The sequence below is a fragment of the Protomyctophum bolini genome (assembly GCF_963924005.1).
Source record: "Protomyctophum bolini genome assembly, chromosome: 2".
Classification (NCBI taxonomy): Eukaryota; Metazoa; Chordata; class Actinopteri; order Myctophiformes; family Myctophidae; genus Protomyctophum; species Protomyctophum bolini.
The window spans coordinates 13,231,781-13,252,821 of record NC_137863.1 but is presented as its reverse complement, the minus strand read 5'-3'; the positions used below and the strand labels follow the sequence as shown (position 1 = coordinate 13,252,821).

The 21,041-nt window shown below is 43.2% G+C and overlaps 1 protein-coding gene across 1 annotated transcript in view; it reads right to left on the bottom strand.

Annotated features, from left to right (window-relative positions):
* The window catches only part of LOC308332982 (copine-9-like), a gene marked incomplete at both ends in the record, with an annotated part of 94,365 nt that overhangs the window by 5,683 nt on the left and 67,641 nt on the right, over window positions 1–21,041 (bottom strand). Inside the window, 4 exon segments of the mRNA XM_080789137.1 lie at window positions 1,972–2,029; window positions 2,347–2,449; window positions 6,904–7,031; window positions 19,877–20,058. Coding sequence (XP_080645263.1) covers window positions 1,972–2,029; window positions 2,347–2,449; window positions 6,904–7,031; window positions 19,877–20,058 — 471 coding nt within the window.

Below are 21,041 nucleotides of genomic sequence, written 5' to 3'. Positions count from 1 at the left end.
CAATTCAATTCAATTCAATTCAATTCAATTCAATTCAATCAGAACAGATGGTTTAGGTACCGGTATGTACTGTACATAAAGAATGAAGCCATACGGAGAAAATAATATGTTGTCACATGGGATGTCAGTTGTAATGGCCTATATATGAGCTGAGGTTCAGAGTCGAGACAGAAATCATTCGAGGGTTGGTTTGTACCTATGTTACTCTATCATCAATCATTCATGTTTTAAGATATATGGTTTCGTTTGTCTTATTTGTTGCGCTGACAGATTTCAGTGACAGTCGGCAGCGGGAGTAGAAAGACAGATCTGTATGAAATGGGCTTCATGCAAGGAGAGTCTTATAAATGGTTGATGTATTGCTATGGACCTGATGACATAGCTCTCATAGTTCAAAGTGTCATGCTGGTGAGGTGAAGGATGTTCTCCTATCCTATCCTCATTATGAGGACTAAAGTAGCCTACTTCTTTGAAAAATGACATTGGATCTAGCCATTGATTTTTATATAGACCATTAAATCTTCAGAATAGGTGCTATACTAAAGGTCTAAATTGTAATGGGTGAAAAGTACAAATTAATGCAGTACAATGCACGCACGCACGCACGGCACACACACCACACTCACACTCACACACACACACACACACACACACACACACACACACACACACACACACACACACACACACACACACACACACACACACACACACACACACACACACACACACACACACACCCCTTGTTGACATTCAGTGTTGATAATTGTCTACATCTAGAGGACTGTACCTTCCAAATTCTTTCCATTATTACTGGGCAGCAAATATCTCTATATTGGGTGATAGCATTTTCTGATAAAGATGGGCGTTCCTGTGAAACAATGGAATTCACTTTACAATCTCCCCAATCTCTTTATTATCTGCTTCACTGTGATCATGCATTGATTTTTTCCAATCCCGAGTCTAGCGTCTTATTTCTTTACAATCTAGATTCAATTTCACACACATTTCGATTTGAATCAGATGAATGGGCTTTCTCCCCTGTCTTTTAATAATTATCTTCACACCATCACAAATCGATTACAAAATTGCTGGTTAACACAGACACAGAATCATTGTCTTTGAAGACAAAAAAGTTATTTGAATTTCTACGCAAAGACAAGACAGATCTGTACATTTTTGAGGGGTGCTAGCCCCTCCTATACATCCAGCTTTTAGTTACCGTCCACAAACTTCGTCGGAAACAAACATTAAGTTCCCATTAAAAATGAATGGAGAATTTTACGTCATAGTGAGCAAATAGGCATAGTGTCTGTTTTACGTCATGATGATGTATGATGATAAGAGCGCCCTTCACTTCACACGGGTGTGATTTTTCATATTCCATCCTGATTGCTAAGTTTGGCTTCCAAAGTTTGTATGTACCAAGCTAGAATATTCAAATCAGCCTCATGGTGGCGCTGTAACAGGCCGATACAATCTCAGCTTTGGCACAGGTGTTCTTACATCGTAAGTAACGTGAGTACTGTTTGTACTGTGTCTGACAATGTAATTGAGCCCCTAAAAGTTTTTATGCACAGTGTGGGTGGTTAACTGCCATCTATTGTTTTCTTAGTACACAAGCTATCACGAAGCAGGCAGGACCGACAGTGGTAGGGAGAGATATCGGCGAGAGAGTAGTACAAGAGCGGCTGCCATACAGATGGATAATGTATAAGAAATGGCTGTGAATAATTACTTCTCCCCCCCAAATCATCGGGGTCCACCAGACCAGACTCAGTAGATAGATTGGCAATCTGGAAAGCAAAAGGTCCCAGCTGGTTTGATGCTCAGGCAGCCCAGCTACTCCTGTCTATAACCCCTCACGGATCCATTTGGGTCCGTAACGTACTTAGGTAATTAGCACTCATGAGAGACTCAACCCAGCTCTAGTCCTGGCTGGCATAAGCGCCAAATAAAACACTATCTTACCATCAAACTCAGCAGGTCCCACGCCTACTATGATGATAGACATGGGCAACGAGGCTGCCTGTGGAGAAAGCACAGATATAAAATCCTGAGTTTTCAACATAAACAACTAGAAAAGATATTCAGTGTAGACCGAAAACAGGTAGGGACCTAGTATATAGCCTTGGGGGACTCCGGTCAACTAAGTAGTGAATAGGTTTTGACTAACCGTACAAGAAAGAAAACACAGGTCCAATCTTATTGAAGTCCCTGACATTTTCCGTTGCCTGCTGTTTCAATTTGATATTGCCAATATACCCTTCTGACAGCAAGCTTCCCGGGTTTCTCAGTGGGACAGATCGATATGTTTTGATTAAGGGCTGTGCTAGTGCAACTCACGTTCACCACGGCCTCTTTCGTCTGGGCCATGTCTGAAATGACGCCGTCCGTGATCATCAGCAGTACAAAGTACTGAGAGCCATCCGTCAAGTCCGCTGCACACCTGATCCGCGCACGCGCGCACGCACACGCACACACACACACACACACACACACACACACACACACACACACACACACACACACACACACACACACACACACATTAGAAGGTGGAGAAAGCTTATATTGGAGAGTGTGAAACATCAAGCATTTCTAAATTTCCTCTGCACATTTTGCATCCGAGAGGCAATGCCAAAAGTTGAGTGTGTGTGTGTGTGTGTGTGTGTGTGTGTGTGTGTGTGTGTGTGTGTGTGTGTGTCAAAATTAATCTCTACAGTATGCTGTAAGGCATGATTGCAGTCATCAGTTCAGCTGTTGAAGGATTTTTGTCGCTAAGCTAGCAATTAGCTCCTCGCCTATTGACTCATAGCCAGATTGAAATCCTTGGATGTTTTCTCATTCTCATTCTGTCTCATTCTGTCCGCACCCAAATGAAAACAACAAACAATGCTTGCCCACTTACACACTCATTATCAAAATAAAGAAGAGAGTGCTTACATTTTATAACCAAAGAAAGCAACCCAGACACTTGACATAGCCCTCAACCATAGAGAAAACCTACAAGGATGCCCCCTTAGTCAGCTAGTCCAGGGACTCACACACGCAAGCACAGCTACCAGACGAAAAACCCATTGGATTCAACCAGATTATAAGAAAACAAAAAGAAAGCTACCTGACATACTGGAAAGAGAAACCAAAGCAAATGGAATGCCATCTTAGCACTAAAAAGAGAATATAGGCTACATTGGCAGAATACCTGAGCATGGTGAACGACCCAAAACTTAGGAAAGCCTTAACTACGTATAGAGTCAGTGAACGCGATAGCAATAGAGAAAGGCCACCACAGACAAACTCCACTCCCAAGGGAAGACAGACTATGCACCTAACCCCTGCACACAAAATGTGGTGGAAACAGAGCTACACTTTCTAACCACCTGCCCACTATACCAAGACATCAGAGACACAAACTTTGTGAATGTGCGAACACAGAAGCAAGATTTGTGAACTGTTGCGATGAAAGGTTAGCCAATAATAACCTTTCATCGCAATAAAACCACCCTAAGGACTATAGCCTACTAACCATTCTCTAGTCTAGTGGTCTATAATCATTTTGATTAAGACTGTTGACGTGTCCCCTGCTGGCACATTATGAATGGATCAAGCACCCAAGTTGATTTTCTTCTAACTAACACATGGTTCATTTGAAGTGGAGATATTCAATTTCATGCTAATTTAATTTACCAGTTGGGGAATAAGACAACCGTTTAAATTACGAATTATTGTCTCCACCAGGCCGAGGCATAGGGAGAGAGTATGTTTTGCACTCCGTCCGTGTGTGTGTCCGTCCGTCTGTTACCAGCTAATCTCCGGCACCGTTAACCCGCTCGATGCCAAATTTTGCACACACACACTCCCTGGATGCCAACGAGGAACCTCTGCGCCAGAACGGCCTGATATACATGCACACGCCACAGTTTATTTAGCCTAATTATCGCCACGAGGCTAATATAGGCTGTTGTTTCTGTGTGTCCAGAGCTAATCTTGAAAACTACTAACTATAGGCCTACCCATCAGCATCCATTTTCACTATACACCTATGGCACAGAGAGACTGTGATACCTACAATGGAGTTCATCCCAGAAACAGAGTGACATATTGCTACACCTACTGTATGCTGTAGTGTGCACACATGCACGCACCCTGCAATACAAAGAAAGACAGACAGAAGAACGCAGTTTGATATTACTGCATCAGACAGTGTTACTATTGTGGCATGCCTCCTGCTGCTACTTTATCATGCTGTGAAAAAGAACATTGTGTCAAATTGTGTTACATTGAATGTTTAATATAATTTCTGCATCCGTTGCTGCTGTGACAAACATTTAGACTGCCACTATAGGGCGACAGCTTTCCACGCCAATATTACCACCAAACATTCCAAAAATTACACTTGTGTGAAGTGAGGGGTGCCTTTTTTGTACGGGGGGGGGGGGGGGGACTTTAGAGAGTATTCCAGTGTGTATTTGCTCATCCACTTCTACATGGATGACTTCACAAGCTGAGGGAATCTGGATATACACAACCATGAACCACACAGACCACGCTAGCTAGTGCTGGTTATCATTGCTTTATGAAGTGTCTAAAAACATGACAGCGGCTCTTAACCAGAGAAGTCCATTAAAAACTCAACAACAAGAGTGCAAGAGCATGTTTGTAGTGAAGTGATAATTTAATTAGTGACATTCCAGATGAATACAGACAGCGTTACCCCAGTTACCCCTATCAAACTAGAAGGTGAAGCACTAGAGGAGGTGGAGAGCTTCACCTATCTAGGCAGTGTTGTCGACAAACAGGGCGGAACAGATGCCGACGTAAAAGTCAGGATTGGCAAGGCAAGAGCAGCTTTTCATCAGCTGAAGAATGTCTGGGGAGCCTCAGATCTTCCCACAAACACAAAGATCAGGATTTTTAATGCCATGGTGAAGCCGGTCCTGCTGTACGGAGCAGAAACCTGGAGAACAACTTCAAACACCATGACAAGAATCCAGTCATTCATAAACACCTGCCTCAGAAGAATCCTCCGAATACGCTGGCCAAATAAAATCAGTAACCGGGAACTGTGGCAGCGAACAAATCAACACCCGGTGGAGGAAGAAATCATCCAAAGGCGATGGCGATGGATCGGCCACACTCTTCGCAAGCCTGCCTCTAGCATCACACGATATGCCCTGTTCTGGGAAAAGGAAGAGAGGCAGACCACGAAACACCTGGCGCCGTGACCTGGATGCAGATATGAAGAGATCTGGCCACACATGGGGACAGCTGGAGAAGATGGCCCAGGACCGTGATGTCTGGAGAGCTCTTGTCCGTGGCCTATGCCCAAAGTTGGGCTATAGGCGTAAGTAAGTAAGTAAGTATTCCAGATGAATCCATGCACTTCCGAGGCAATGATCGCTTTTCACTCTGCAACGTATTGCAACGGTATTGTTCCATTGCAAATCATTGGTGTGGACTGGCCGTAATACCTATTATGAAAAGGGTCTATTCTTTCAAATAACCACATTCATTCTTACAGGGATGCTTTGGTGGATTCAGCATGTGAGTGACCGTGGAATTACACCACTGGGAACCTATTACAACAGCGGAGTAGAACTTTAATGAGACCCAACTTACCTGAAAGAAAAACTATTCTATACTGTCTGTTACAAAGAAAGGGGATTCAGCAGCTCAGTCTAAATCCTGCCAACGGACCCAGCCAATTCAGTGTTGTTATTAAGAATGCATGGTCCATTTGAGTGGTTGGGTGTGTAGATTCACTAAGGCAATTACTATGAATTTGTGGTTGTGGGAATCCTATACACCAAAGCAAACACAAATCTCTGCTAAGGGACATGCTTTTTATTTCCTCTCTTACCTTTTTCATAATTATTTATGCATTATTCATTGTGTTTTATTCCCCCCTCTTTACTCCACTAATCCTGCTCCACCATGTACTACAGTGCTGTTGGGAGAGATATTACCTCTTGAACTGCCCTCCAACTTTTTTCAAACTCTCTCTCTCTCTCTCTCTCCCTCTCTCTCTTTTGTATTTTCTGCTATGACGGTTCTATGATTATGATTTTACAATTTAGGCATTTAGCACATGCTCTAATTCAGAGCGACTTCAAAGTGCAAGGTCATAGTAAATGACAAACTTAGTCAACTAAGTTTTGGTCAAGTACATTGATTGCAAATAAATCATTGTTACAAAGTAATTGGATAGGAGGTAAACCTCAACCTCAAGAGTTTTAAGACTGCGGCAGAAAATGGGGAGACTGCAGTCCTGATATTCTTTCCTTTTTTTGGGGGCGGTGTCATTCTGCATTCCACTTGTCTTCAGATATGTGTTATGTATTCATGTATTGCAGCATGAATACACAATGTGCATGCATAAGTAACTACAATCCCTTGATGGAAAAAGACAAGTGACAAGCATGTGAAACAAATGGAAATGTGTGTGTATGTAGACTAGAGAGAGAAATAGAGAGTATTACTATAAAGTTGCATATCTCTGTTGTCGGGAGGAAACCACCTAACTCCAACATATATAAAAAATATACATTTTTCAGGAAATTAAGAAAACCATATATTTTTAAAACAAAGGAATACTGCCTCATCAAAGTTGGTGTTGTGACTTTATTTATTGTCAATTACTTCCATGAGAGGGAGAGAGGTGGTGGAGTTAGCTGTTTGAGGGTCCAATGGAATTAAGAGGTTTTTTTGTCCGAAGCACTTTTTACTACTTTCCATTGGTTCAATATTTTCGAAACAACACACAGACGTAAAGGGTGTTCAATAGCAATGATTTATGTAAAATGTGCGTGTGTGTGTGCGTGTGCGTGCGCATGTACATATCTACATGCGTGCTTGTGTGCATATGTGTCCTGTGTGTGTTATGATGTGTGTGTGCCTCACCGCGCCACTTGGTTGATGACTGGGGCAAAGTTGGTGGGGCCATAAAGCTGAACACTGCGCAGACTCTGGAAGTAGGCCTCGAGCACCCCCTCGATACCCACACAGTTTGGGTTCTCCGTGTTGAAGTTCTATGGTAGAGAGAACAAATGCTGATTTTGTGCAGGCATTGTGAAGCTATGCATGGTTACTTATGTTATATTACATCATGCCATATCTGTACAATCTGATCTTGTCTTATTTGTTCACTGCTGAGAAAGATTCTCCAAAATAATCACAGAGTCAAAAGGTATAATGTAAGAAACCATTTAGGCACCATGTCAAAAACTTGCAGCATACTCTTCATACTATACAAATAAAGTGAGTACAAATCTTTAGCTGACATCTCTTTTAGTCATGTTGAATATCTCCTGGCTCTTGTGACCTTTTAAGATAGCCAAGAGTCATAACTCTGCAAGGAACAATTAACTCTAACGGCATGCACAATATCGGAGATCAGAAACAATCAAGCTCAGTGTTACTCGACTTATTCCCTCACACTAATGAGTTTAAGTCAGTCTGCGCTAAACTCAGCTCAACCCAGACAGGACTACTTTTTATACTGTATGTACTATAATTTCAACAGACATGCCATGAGATGATCAATTTACAATTTAGGCATTTAGCAGACGCTCTTAATCCAGAGCGATTTACATTAAGCAAAAACAAAAGCATGGCATACATCACATATATAAAAAGTAGTCCAGTGAGAAGCCCTCTCTTCTCTCTCTCTCTGTGAAGAAAGTAAATTAAAAGAAATAAGGTCATCACCCTAACCTTCCCCTGGGTTAAGGTCTTTCCTCTGGAAAGACCTTAACCCATTTACATTAAATTGCAGTAGAACGAAACATTTGCATTTCCAGGTTATTTCTTTCTTATCCGGTCTCATCGAACGGACGGGCGGATATTAATAGATATTGTATGTACGTATATAGTTGGTATTGTTCTCTTTATCACAGTCCCATGAGGTGCAATTTCCAAAAGACATTAATTATCTAATCTTTCAAATTCAAAGACTCAAATGTAGCAGGGGGGAACTTTAAAGGACATGCTGTTCCTTCAGTCTTTTAACAATAGTTTGGTAATTAGAGTCGCCTTTGCATGACGCAGCTCTAGGCTTCGTCATGCTGGGTTGAATTCTAATTGGGAAAGCTGATTACGTGGCCAACCATGCAACATAGAGAGAGGCATATAGACAAGCCAGACACAGTCACCCACAGGTTCTTGGGAAAAGGAAGAACAAAGAGGAAATGGAAATAGCACAGCCGTTTCAGGCGAGAGGAGTTTGGGTGTTTTAGTCTCATGATAAAGACCTGGCTGATCGATCTCTTTTCATGTCCTTCCAAGAGTCTCTCCCTCCCAGTACTCTCTCAATTCCCTATGAAGTATTTGTGCAGGCAAATACTGCAAGATATTTAGAATCAAAGTCTCTGTTTTGCTGCTGAAAATTGCGAGAACACCATATCCTCCTCAGAGGATTTCTGTCCTGTTGTTTTCCTGTCTGGTCGTTCACTCTGTTCTGTTCGCCTTCAACCATGACTCCCTCTAAATCTATCAAACAGATTGTTTTCCAATTCCTGCATGGAGGTGCTCACAGTTTTTTCATCCTCCTTCCATCTGCCTTGCTCAAACACCTCATAGTGATATACTCTGCCTTGTGAGCTTGAACAATAATTATTCTCTCTGGCCTATTGTGCCAGTTCTGTGTTTTGTTGATTTTGCTGTAACAAGGACATACTGTAGCTTTGAGCTAGGCGAAGGGCTTAATAATATAATAATTTAGATCCAATTTAGTTGTTATTGGGGTATTTGTCACTGCCATCATTACGGCCACCAAGCTATGCCTCTATATGTCAGTGGTCATCCCAACAGCGACCTACTGTACGCCTGTGAGACGTGGACGAAGACAGCCAACACCAACAACAAGTTGGATGTCTTCCACCGCCGATGCCTCAGATCCATCCTGACTGGATCTCATGGAGAGACGTACATCACCAACGAGGAGGTGATGAGAAGGGCAGGGGTAGCACCACTGTCTGTCATCGTCGATGAAAGCAGAAGGAGAATGGCTGAGCACGTACTCCGACTGCCAAGAGAGAGACCGGCAAGTGTGGCAATGGACTGGATGCCAGAAGGTGGAAAGAGGAAGAGAGGGAGGCCAAAGAAGACATGGAGACAGACAGCCAAGGAAGACCTATAAGCGAGATGGGTGTCAGCTGGCACGGAGCAAGAAGGGTCACCAGAGACCGGAGTCACTGTACATTTGCACATAGGTGAAATTGTTCTATTAGGAGAATACAGCTCCCGACGAGCAGATAGGTTAACCCATTTTGGGCGGGAACCCCTTTTGGTGTTAGCATTACGTTATGCTTTAGCTATTTAAAAATCGAAGAGCGACTGACATAGAAGACATTTTTAGAATCTGATCTCAGGTCAGAATGAAAACTGTCAGGATGTAGAAGACATTTTTAGAATCTGATCTCAGGTCAGAATGGGTTAAGTGTCTTGTTCCGGGACACTTACACACAGGCTGAGCGGGGGGCTGACCATTTCCAGATGGCTTCAGTCTACCCACTCACTTGTCAAAACTATGACATTCAGGTACTGAAGGAACATGATTAGACTAAGACGAAAGAGGAGAAAAACAAACAGCGCATCACAGAGGGGTCTCAGTACTTGAAACCCTGCAAATTCTTGCTTATTATAAGTGTCTTTTTCTGATGGAGTCAAACTGGTATTACTCAGGGAATAGCTGTAGCCAAACTTCAGGCAGGGAAACAAAATCCAAAATGGAACTGGCCAACAAGGTCTTGCATGTGACAGATGGATACATTTCATGTTGGCAATCAGAGAGTGCTCATTAGTCAGTGTCGTATAATTTCTATAAATGAACCAAGGTTAGTATTAAGCAACAGTAAGTGAAAATGTCTCTGTCTGTGATTCTCCCTCTTAGAGGAGAATAGTCATTTACAAACTCACACCCGAATCCCAGGCCTTTGTCTTGAAACCGTTTGAAGCTCCCTCCGGAACAAAGGGTTTCACACGTCACAAGAATTGTCATCACTGTGAATGCATCTGCTACTTCTATGCTAGATTTCTCTAAGCCGGTTCCAGTTGGTGACTCTTGGTGACTGATTTTCACTGAGTGAACTAACAGCTAAAACTTAAGAAAACTACTTTAAACTAGACTAAACTATTAATAGTTCATAATAGTTATATAAGCTATAACTATTAATAAGGAGTGCAATTGATGTATTGATTGAAAATGTACTAGGAGATTATAAGATTATAGCTTTTACTAGTTTGGGGTTTAAACTGTGTTAATCAACTTCTAAATAATCTGTTCAGTCATACATAGTTCCGTTTTTAAAACATTGCTTAGATTTTTTAACTATGTGTCATAAAGAGTAAAACTTAGGTTTCATCTAGTTGCTGACATGTTTAAACTATGTTTGCCTTAGAAGTAAGCAAGTCATCACATTGTTGTAAAAGGTTGTAGACAGTAAAAGGCAGTTGTAAGTCCCGCCTCTCTGCAGACCGGATGGGGAGGGGGGGAGGCGGGGACTGCAAAATGGTATATAAACGGAGTAACCGCGAAAATTCAAGGTAGCTCTTTCTCGGATCCGTGGTGCTGCCTTTTCCTGACTACAAGCGCTGCTAAGTGTGTTATTATCCGAAGAGCTGCCAGGGAAGTCCGTTTGGTGATTCCTTTGTTACACTGTGTTGCCGTGTGTGGATCGTCTTTGCAAAATAAAGGACCTCTTCTTCCAAGCCAACTGAACCTCTCCTTTGTCTGCTTCCTGTACGCCGTTACACGCTGTGAGAGCGGGTGAGAGATACGTCAAAACTTGGAGCCTGAATATTACGAAACGGGGTGACCGAGGCGTTGTGGGGTGAGTTCATTTTTTCCTCTGCAGCGTTTTCGTTGGTCCGTTAATATGGACCTTGGAAATTTTGGTGTGTACTGGCGTATAGGTGGCGTACGGGTGGGTTCATTTGGTTTGGCCACGGCGGGCGGGTCTGGGTAGTGTTGGTTTACATTTCTACCCGGGGTCATTTTCTTTAGTTTCTGGTTTGGATTTTTTTTTCATATAGGCTTTGTTTACATTCTGGTTGGTTGTTTGTAGGTTTTTAAGTCGGACTTGCGCACAGCTGTCTGTCGTGAAAACGCCTCGTAATGGGTGGACGTCGTGTTCACAGCTATGAGTACGTTAAGGTTAGGGGCTTTGATAATAATTTACCATTTACCTGCATAGATTTCAGTCTTTTATTAACACATGGTAGAAGTTCTGGGTTTAGCTGCGCGGAATGGCTGTTTGTATTATTATTTTTCCTTTGTCTTTTTAAGCACGGTGATGGGGGTGGGTATTGTGTGCCATTCCTGTTGTGAAGCCGTGAATGCTTAAAGCCTAGCTGTGTCGAAGGTGCGACCGTGTTTTTGTGGTTGGTAGCGGTGGCTAGGGGGGCTTATCCTGTCTAGCTACGGTATGAGACGTGTTCCCGTATTCTGAGGCTTTATTTGATGAAAATTCGAGTTCGTTTTGGGCGGTTTACACTGTGTAGCCTGGGGGGTGTGGGTTGGTTCCTTGTTAGTAAAGGGGTCAGTTGGCACAGGGCTACGAGTAAAAGCGTCTGGGCTTGCAGAGCGCTTTGCAGGGACCCTAAGATAATTGCGTTTTGGTGGAGTGACTAGTTCTTCCGTTTGAGGGAGAGGCGGTGTAATATATAGCGTGGCAATTACGCGTTGATGTGGTTTATTATGTGGCCTGAATCAGGCTTAGTGTGTAACTATTTGGTTTTGCGGTTGGTGGTGAGAGGAAGCGCTGGTTTTCTTTGGGAGTGTGGGTGGACGACGCAGCCTTTGTTCTTGGGTGCAGGTAAATGTTAGTGTGTTTGGGGGGAGGGTCGGTCGGCGGCCATTTTGGATTTGTCTTTGTTTGTTTGGGTGGCGGGGATGTTGGCCAGCGAGGGGGGATGGGGGTTTGGGAGTGGGGTGTTGGTTCGGGGGTTGTTTTTTCTTTGTCTGGTGTCTGGTGCGAATTTTCGGAGTTGTCTGTAGGTTGTTGTGTGTGTTTGTGTTTGTGGCCGTAACATATGGTTATGTTCCGGTGGGGGGAAAGGTATGGGCAGTTATGAGATGGACATTTAATGGAGGGGTCAGGTTTTAAAGTTTAATTGGGTTAAATTGGGGTTTGCAGATTTAAAATAAGGGTGTAGCAGGAGGTAGTGTGTAAGTGTGTATGAGGTGAATGTGGTTTTGTGGTAGAGTTCTCAGTTCTATATGGGGCAGGGCGCCTGGTGTGCACAACTAGGTAGTGAGAATATTGATGGCTGGTCCATGATGTTCGGCGTGTCAGGTTTCTTGTAGAAATGAGAGTTCTCGGTCATAAACGACATCAGTGATGCATTTATATATTAAAACAAGGTAGGTGATTAAGGTGAGTAAATTTCTGGGGTTTTAGTGAGTGGGTGGGATGCAGTGTGGGTTTCTTTGTCCGAGGGGGTTGAAACACAGACTGAGAAACTATAGTCATTTCAAATTTAATGTGGAGGAGTCTCTTATAAGAGTTTAATAAAGAATTTGCTTATTGGTGTGGTGTATTTCATCACCTTACACTGACTAATTAATAGAGTTAAGGTTTGACTAACATGGTGTGGCCCAAGGCTACAGAAATACAGACTTTGGGTGATGTATAGTTATTAAGTTTCTTGGTCTGGGTGTTCTCTGGTCTATCTTACTCCCCATTTTGACTCCTTTGTTGTCTGTTGTCCGGGGCGTGAATTTTTTCCATGCCCTCTGTTTTTATGTGTAGATGTAGTATGTGTTTCTTTCCTTCGATTTTGCATCAACTTGGTAGGATAGTATAACCATGATGGTTCCCCCATTGTTTCCTCAGTGTGTGGTTAACATTTCATATGCCTCCCTGTTTAAACTTTCTTCCCAGTAAATTCTAGGGGTACGCTGTAGGGTGGAGCTGATCACTTCCCCTTCGCGGCCTAATCTTTCCTTGTAGGGCGGTACGGCGATGTGGGTCTGAATTAACTACTGTTAATAAGGAATTACATGAAGGGTTTTTGCTTCGTGTGGCTTGAGAGGGGTGCTCAGTAAATCATGGATTTTTAGGATATAGGTGTATTACTGGCACATAAATCTTTGTAAGGGTTGCATCTGCAACACGAGGTGCGGGTAACATACATTTAATGATAATTACAGTCACACATTTGCTTGCAGATTATAAATATTCTGCTGAACTGCGATTGATTACGGCACTATAATACTAGAGGTGCACAAGTGTATAATCCTACAGACTCCATAGGGAGACACCTCAGTGAGAGGTAACTTGGACAGAGGTTACGGTTCAGTGACTTAAGGTCACACATATTCTATTAATAATAATGATGATTATTATCCAATATCCACAAAGGGTGGAGAATGCAGAAAGGAGGATTCGATCTGCACGGGAAAGTTTTTCATCCTGTCTAAGGTGGTTGACATGAAGGATGTGCAAAGTATCTAGGGGGGAGCCTTAGCTATCAATATTTTACCTTTGATTGGTGTAACAGGACATCTGTTATCAGTATTTTGTGGTGTCAGCATGACTCATTGTTAAAAAGCCATTAATAGTGAGCAGTGCATGATTCTCTCCGTTTAAACAGGTACTGTACGATAATAATGTGTTGAGTTATATCTTTCAGTTTGAAGGAGGATCAAGGAACTAGGGGAGTGAGTATCAATTCGTGTAAATATCAAGTCTTTTTTCACTATTCTTAATAAACAGTGGGGATAAATTAGGTGTGTCCCCAATTGTGAGTTGCTAATCGTCAGTGAATTACATTTGGTAAACATAAATTGATATTGGGTTGACTTGTTTCATTGGTTTAACGTAAGCTAAGAGCCAAACTTCCTGAAGGAACTCTTAGTAGTTGTTATTGAACGAATGTGGAGTTAGGGGTCACTATTCCATTGGAGAAAAACCATTCGGTTGTTTAAACTCTCTCACAAAGCGGTATAGTCTTTGGTGCATGCATTTTCTTGTACTAACGGACCAAACCTAACTGCATGTCTGATTTTTTTATTGTCTAAATACTAACTCTGACCTGACAGTGGATACTTGGGGGGTGTGGGGTCTTTTAAATACCTGTGTTCCTTTTTACAGAAAGCAGGACAGGGTGGACAAGTGGAATTATTTTTCTGCTTGATCAAGGGAGACGTGTCGTAAGGGTTTTCTAAATTTAGGTCAAACGCTGCATCTTTTACCTTCCAACTTAATATAGTCCATTTCGTTAGTTTTGTTTAAGCTTATAGTCAGTTATAAACATCTCTCACACGTGTCTCTGGACTCGTGTATAACATACAGTAGTTGTTGCATTTCACATAATTTGCAGGACATCTTACATCCTTTGATTACACATCTGCCTACAGTTCGCAAGTGAGTCTACAGTCTGTAAGTGACTGGCAAGTTTGGAGTTTCTTGTATATTTCCTGTTTCAGTGAGGTGATATTTTTTAGGAGCATTGCAAGTAGGACTTTAAAGGTTAATTGGACGTGACAGTTATTGTAATTTAATATCTCTGAACTCGATATTTAAAATACTGATTATGGCGACAGCTAGTCGGCAAGCTTCCTACCAACTTGATGAGTTTATCGACAAGTTATCATCAATTCTGGGGAGATGGGAGTCACATGGTCCCATTAATAGTCACTGCTGGCCGCAGGACAGCATATTTCATCCAGGAAACAGTGAACGTCTGGTAGCCAGTGTGCACGATTACGAAAAAATGTTGAAGTCTAGGTTCAGGGAACAGCAGAAGATTATGAAATTGTTCCTTAAAAGAGGAAAGAAAATGGGCAAAACCTATGACCTCATCACCAAGCTGAATCGCGCTAACGTGTTGCAGCGAGGTGCTCATGATTTTGACAGCTCCAGTTCCAGCTCATCGGGGTCTTCCGAGGATGGGGGCACGGATGACGAGGACTTTGTGAACGCAGTGTTGGGGAAGGAGGCGTGGGAGACAGCTGAGGAGGAGGAGTTGAGTGCAAGTCAGCGTGGCGCTGGAGGTCGATCCGAGGCTGCGTCCGCCCACGAGAGGGCAGGGGTTATTTGGCCTCACTCAGGGAGCCAACCGCCAGGGAGACCAGGGGCCCCGCCAACGTGATGCCTGTGATAGAGTCTCCACTGCAAGGGCTGGCTGAGGGTAGATGTAACCGTCCCCCACCTACAACTACAAGTACCGCCACTCGGTCCACACGTGCCGAGGGTCCTGTACGAAGAGGAGCTACGTCAGAGGTCACCGACGGGGGGCCGGAAGCGGTGAGGTGTCCAAGACCGGTGGACATTAACCCAGCTGAAGTATTCTTTTGTCCCTTAACGGCAGTGGAACACCCACAGGGGTTCGTGACACGCGCATACCAGGCGTGGGCAGAAATGGCAGGCTGTGAACCATCCCAGGTCGACGACGATGGCATGTCCAAAGCTGTCCTGAGAGACATGATTGTAAGGGGTTTGCCGGACAGTGTACAGCAGGGACTGAAGAAGGAGGTAGGCGTGGCACGTGTTTCCTTGTCATCATTTACAGGCCTGGTGGTCCATCATGTCGGTATAGTCCGTGCCAAGGAGGAAACCCAGCAGCGTAAGCATACAGAGACTGTCAGAAAGATCGCGAGACTCCAGTTACAGCATCTGGAACTGCAGCTGGCGAGCCTGGCCACACCGACGCCGACGCCTCAAGACACCAGGTATCAACTAATAAGGGGGGCAGGGGCCAGGGAAATGACACCAAGTGAGGGCCCTGCAGTCAGGACACGAAACCTGCCGGTGGTGGTCAGTGGACAACATCTTTACTACGTACCATTGTTTCATGAACATGACCTGGAGGAGATCACAGCACAGCTGCCCCCACTCCAGGAAGGCGCATATCCCTGGTTTGCCAAATTCGATGCTTTGATGATGGGCTCTCTGGTGGCCGTGGGAGACATGAAGAAATTGTTGACGCACCTGGTAGGGCTACAAGGGTTGAATGACATTTTTGCTCAAGCAGGCATGCAATCGTACGCAGACACGGCGAGGGGGGACGCAGACCTACTGGCAGAACACAAGGGATCCCTATACCAGGCAATGAGTGAGCTTTTTCCCACCACAAACTCCAATCAAGGGTTCCGGGACAAGAAGGGGAGGAAGGCTGTACGACCACATAATTACGCCGGCTGTTTCAGATGTGGCAGCCTAGATCATTTTGCGAGGGGTTGTGACGAGGTCCGTAGATTTCCCTAGGTTCTAACCAGAACGACAGGTGCCGCCTGGCCCAAAGCAGCCAGCGTGGTGACTCCAGCAGGGATCTCATCACCGCAACTAGACCATCACAATGAGTCCGTCCTATTTTTTCAAGGTGCTTCCGTTGACTTTGGACATATGGTTGTGGCAAAAGGAGAAGCCTTTTTCTTGACAGAATGTGGAAAAGAGAAGCCCCATTCTTGCAATTTGGTGAATTAAAAAAAAAAAAAAAAAAAAACTGTGAGAGAGGCAACGACAATATTTTCCCGTTGGAAGTGTGCAATTTCTAGAATACTTCCTGATTCCTTTCCTACTGGTTCAACATTAGTAAGAGTGTTCACAGTATATGCTATCAGGGGAACAGTGGGACAGCGGATGGTACGGTAAAAGGGAGGTGTGACAAAAAGCTATCATTGACATGTTGACACAATCAGTATATGTATATAGTCTGTCACTCTTGTTGAGTGGCAGAAGGGGGGAGGATATAATAAAATCAAGTTAAGTGGGGGGGTATTTTTATTTTTCAGAGTGCATTTTCCAATGCAATGGGACTAAATTCTTTAAAAATGTATAAACATCTTAGGAGGAGTCAGAGTGTCACTTTTGTTTATTTAGAGGAAACATGCAATACATTTTGAACTTGTGACTTATAAATGCTTGAAGAAATGACTTTTTGTCAACAAATGTGCAGTCTAATTCAGGATGCATTATTCACATATAGGAGTAATTTGGGTTGTGCTAAAAAACAACCATGGCATTAATAAGAGGAACGGAAAATGAGACTACATTGTTAAGGTTACTAGGAGTTGGCAAGATAAAAGATACATCACAATAAGAATAATTTGATTTTAATATGAGTGGATGATTTTCAGGACTTTGGGAGTAACACTGAACGGTCTGCTACTAACTAACTAATAGTTCAATGCATGGGTGTGGTGATGCAAAAGGATGTTTAATCTTGTGTGGAGTTGTTTCATATTTCCAACAGGAAGCTGATGGAGAAAAAGTTGCAGTTACAACAACATCTTGGCATAGGCGAGGGGGGGGCCAGTGGACATCTGAGATCGTGTCCTAGCAAAGGCTGTCTGTCTACTTCTGCGCTGTCGAGTCGTGATTATCAGCTCTACAACAGCTATCCCGAGGACAGTGGTCCACATCATCGACAGCGGGTAACCAGACGATGTCGTCGAAACTACATCATCGATGGGATATCAATCTTCAGTCCATCTTCAGGTCACGCCTACACGAAGGGCTCTGATACACTTCAGCTGTGTCATGACTGAGGCTGGTATACAGTCGTATAAGTCAAAACCGATTCCTGATTGCTCGGAGATGGGTGATCCTACATGGAAGAAGAGTATTCGATCCAATGCTGTACAGCTTCAGCCACCCATCCTTTGCGCAAAGTGCCCTGGTGCCCACAATGAAGATCATTGCCATTCCTGTTGAACTACTGGGATGTACAGGACAGTCCAAAACCAGGATTCATCTGCGTTTAGATTTTAGTCGAAAAAAAGAAGGAGTATGCGCGTGAACCGTCATCGCAGGAGAAAGAAAATATGTCGATACTGGATTGTTATGATTTTGTGTTTATGTTTTCATATGTTGCAAATTTGCGGGTATAAGGGGTTAGTGACTTTAGATATGTTTACTTTGAATGTATTGACTTTTCAAATCCACAGGTGTGACTTCGTGAATCATGACGGATGTTGTGCTTCTATTTTTTGAGGTTCAATTGTACTTCAGCTTTCAAGTAGATCTGGTGATTCGAGGATAACGTTGATGGTATTTTTAGTCATCATTCAGGGAAGGGGGGTGCAATAACGGTTTAATTTTTCATTTGTTCAGTGTGATAATTGTGTAGGTATTACAGGTGCCAAGGGAGGAGGCTAGGACTTGTGTACTGTTTACATATGATTTGGTGTTTGGAGAAGATGTCTGATTCGGTATTTTGATTATTACTGTTATTACTACTACCATTAGTAGTATTCTGTTGGTTCATACTTCATATAATTTGACAGTCAGTTGGTCGATATAAAAGGGAGGGGGGTAGGTCATTCAGGTTTTCACATTCAGGTTTTTACTATTAAGGTATTTTTGTGGGTTTTAAGTTTAAAAGGGAGGACCTGTTTCTTTGGGTTCATTTATGTAATAGTTTATGAAGCAATAAAGCTCCATAAAAGGGAGGTTATGTCGTATAATTTCTATAAATGAACCAAGGTTAGTATTAAGCAACAGTAAGTGAAAATGTCTCTGTCTGTGATTCTCCCTCTTAGAGGAGAATAGTCATTTACAAACTCACACCCGAATCCCAGGCCTTTGTCTTGAAACCGTTTGAAGCTCCCTCCGGAACAAAGGGTTTCACACGTCACAAGAATTGTCATCACTGTGAATGCATCTGCTACTTCTATGCTAGATTTCTCTAAGCCGGTTCCAGTTGGTGACTCTTGGTGACTGATTTTCACTGAGTGAACTAACAGCTAAAACTTAAGAAAACTACTTTAAACTAGACTAAACTATTAATAGTTCATAATAGTTATATAAGCTATAACTATTAATAAGGAGTGCAATTGATGTATTGATTGAAAATGTACTAGGAGATTATAAGATTATAGCTTTTACTAGTTTGGGGTTTAAACTGTGTTAATCAACTTCTAAATAATCTGTTCAGTCATACATAGTTCCGTTTTTAAAACATTGCTTAGATTTTTTAACTATGTGTCATAAAGAGTAAAACTTAGGTTTCATCTAGTTGCTGACATGTTTAAACTATGTTTGCCTTAGAAGTAAGCAAGTCATCACATTGTTGTAAAAGGTTGTAGACAGTAAAAGGCAGTTGTAAGTCCCGCCTCTCTGCAGACCGGATGGGGAGGGGGGGAGGCGGGGACTGCAAAATGGTATATAAACGGAGTAACCGCGAAAATTCAAGGTAGCTCTTTCTCGGATCCGTGGTGCTGCCTTTTCCTGACTACAAGCGCTGCTAAGTGTGTTATTATCCGAAGAGCTGCCAGGGAAGTCCGTTTGGTGATTCCTTTGTTACACTGTGTTGCCGTGTGTGGATCGTCTTTGCAAAATAAAGGACCTCTTCTTCCAAGCCAACTGAACCTCTCCTTTGTCTGCTTCCTGTACGCCGTTACACGCTGTGAGAGCGGGTGAGAGATACGTCATCAGCCAGATAACTATATATAGGCCTATATACTGTGTGTGTGTGTGTGTGTGTGTGTGTGTGTGTGTGTGTGTGTGTGTGTGTGTGTGTGTGTGTGTGTGTGTGTGTGTGTGTGTGTGTGTGTGTGTGTGAAATGAATTAGATTACAAATGTTAACGCAATCAATGCATGTTTATTTGATCCGCCCCATACATCTCATAATCGCATCCACTCTGCACTAGTCATCGCTCTGGTAGATCCAAACGAGATTAGAAGCCCTATCTAGCCCTATCTGCATGGGGAAAAACACAAGTCGGTTATTGCCATAAAAAGCTGGACAATTTACATACCAGTAGGTAGCGGCTCAAATCACATAGCATGACAACGGTTGGGTATACCGTAAAGCATAAAAGGCACAAGGACGGACAGACATGCAGACCAACAAACAGACAGAGGGACTGATGCACGCATGCACGCTTTGCACGCACTCTTTCTCTTTGTGTGTCTTCTTCTAACTCACCAATGGGAAGCCGTGGGAAATCTTTCCATCTGGGGGAAGCTTGGCACCGAATCCGTATGCAGGGAAGAGCTTGTCACTGTCATAGTCCTGGATGATCTCACCCACAGCCTTAAGAGCCATGGCATAGGCATTCATCTGATACGGATTCATGTAATGCAGCGACGTGGGCTGGGATGGATTACCTAAAGAGGACACAGACACACATGTACGCACGCGACTGTGTGACTGAGTATCTTATGTAAAGCCAGTGCTTCCGCTCTTAGTCAACATCTTGAAACTGAATGATGAGACACAAACACTGTTGGCCTGCCAGTGCCAGATATGGATGTCACTAGTTGATCCATGCAAGGTGCAAAACCCAACACATTGACAGTGACAAGACAGAGCAGGGAGTACAACCACAGCTGTGTCTGAGGCTAGCTAGCCTGGAGTCTCTGACAGTGGTGATTGTACAAGCACAGAATCCAGCAGCATCAGCCCAGCTTACATCTTCCCCATAGAGGCTCTGAGAAAGAACAGACACCACCAACGAAAGCAAAGAAACATTGGCCAGGGTTTTTTTTTAAACCTCAGGCACTGCAACTGCAGCTGGCACATCTACTTCTCCATTTCTATATGGGTCAATAGTCAATATGGGGAATTGTCCATACACTCAAGGCAGACAGTGACATGGATTATCTGGAATGGCGGAAAGTCCACGAGGGAAACTCAGGCCTCAGTCATCTCAAAGTCTCAAAGACTACTGTAACTCTTTACTTACTGGACTCCCGGCATGTTCACCGGCGCAGCACGCCTGATCTTCAACCAGAAGTATGTTTCATGGCCTGATCCAGCCCCACGACCCCTCCCACTCATTTAGATCAGCTGCAAGAGCCTTGCCTAAAACACTCTGTTTATACTGTATATTACTGAGACTAAGACTCCCCCAAAAGCTGACCTTTGTATTATATATTAATAATGGATATATTTGGATCTGACATACAAATGAATTTAATCATCTGGCTCTTGAGTTCTATGATGTAATAGATATATAGGATGCTTGTGTGATTAGAAAGCCTACTTTCCGCGGTGGACGCAATGCACTATTTGGCCATTTTTCTTTCACCAGAAGAAAAAATATTTTTGTTACTCCACTGCGCCGATATTGGCAAGAGAAAACCCCAAG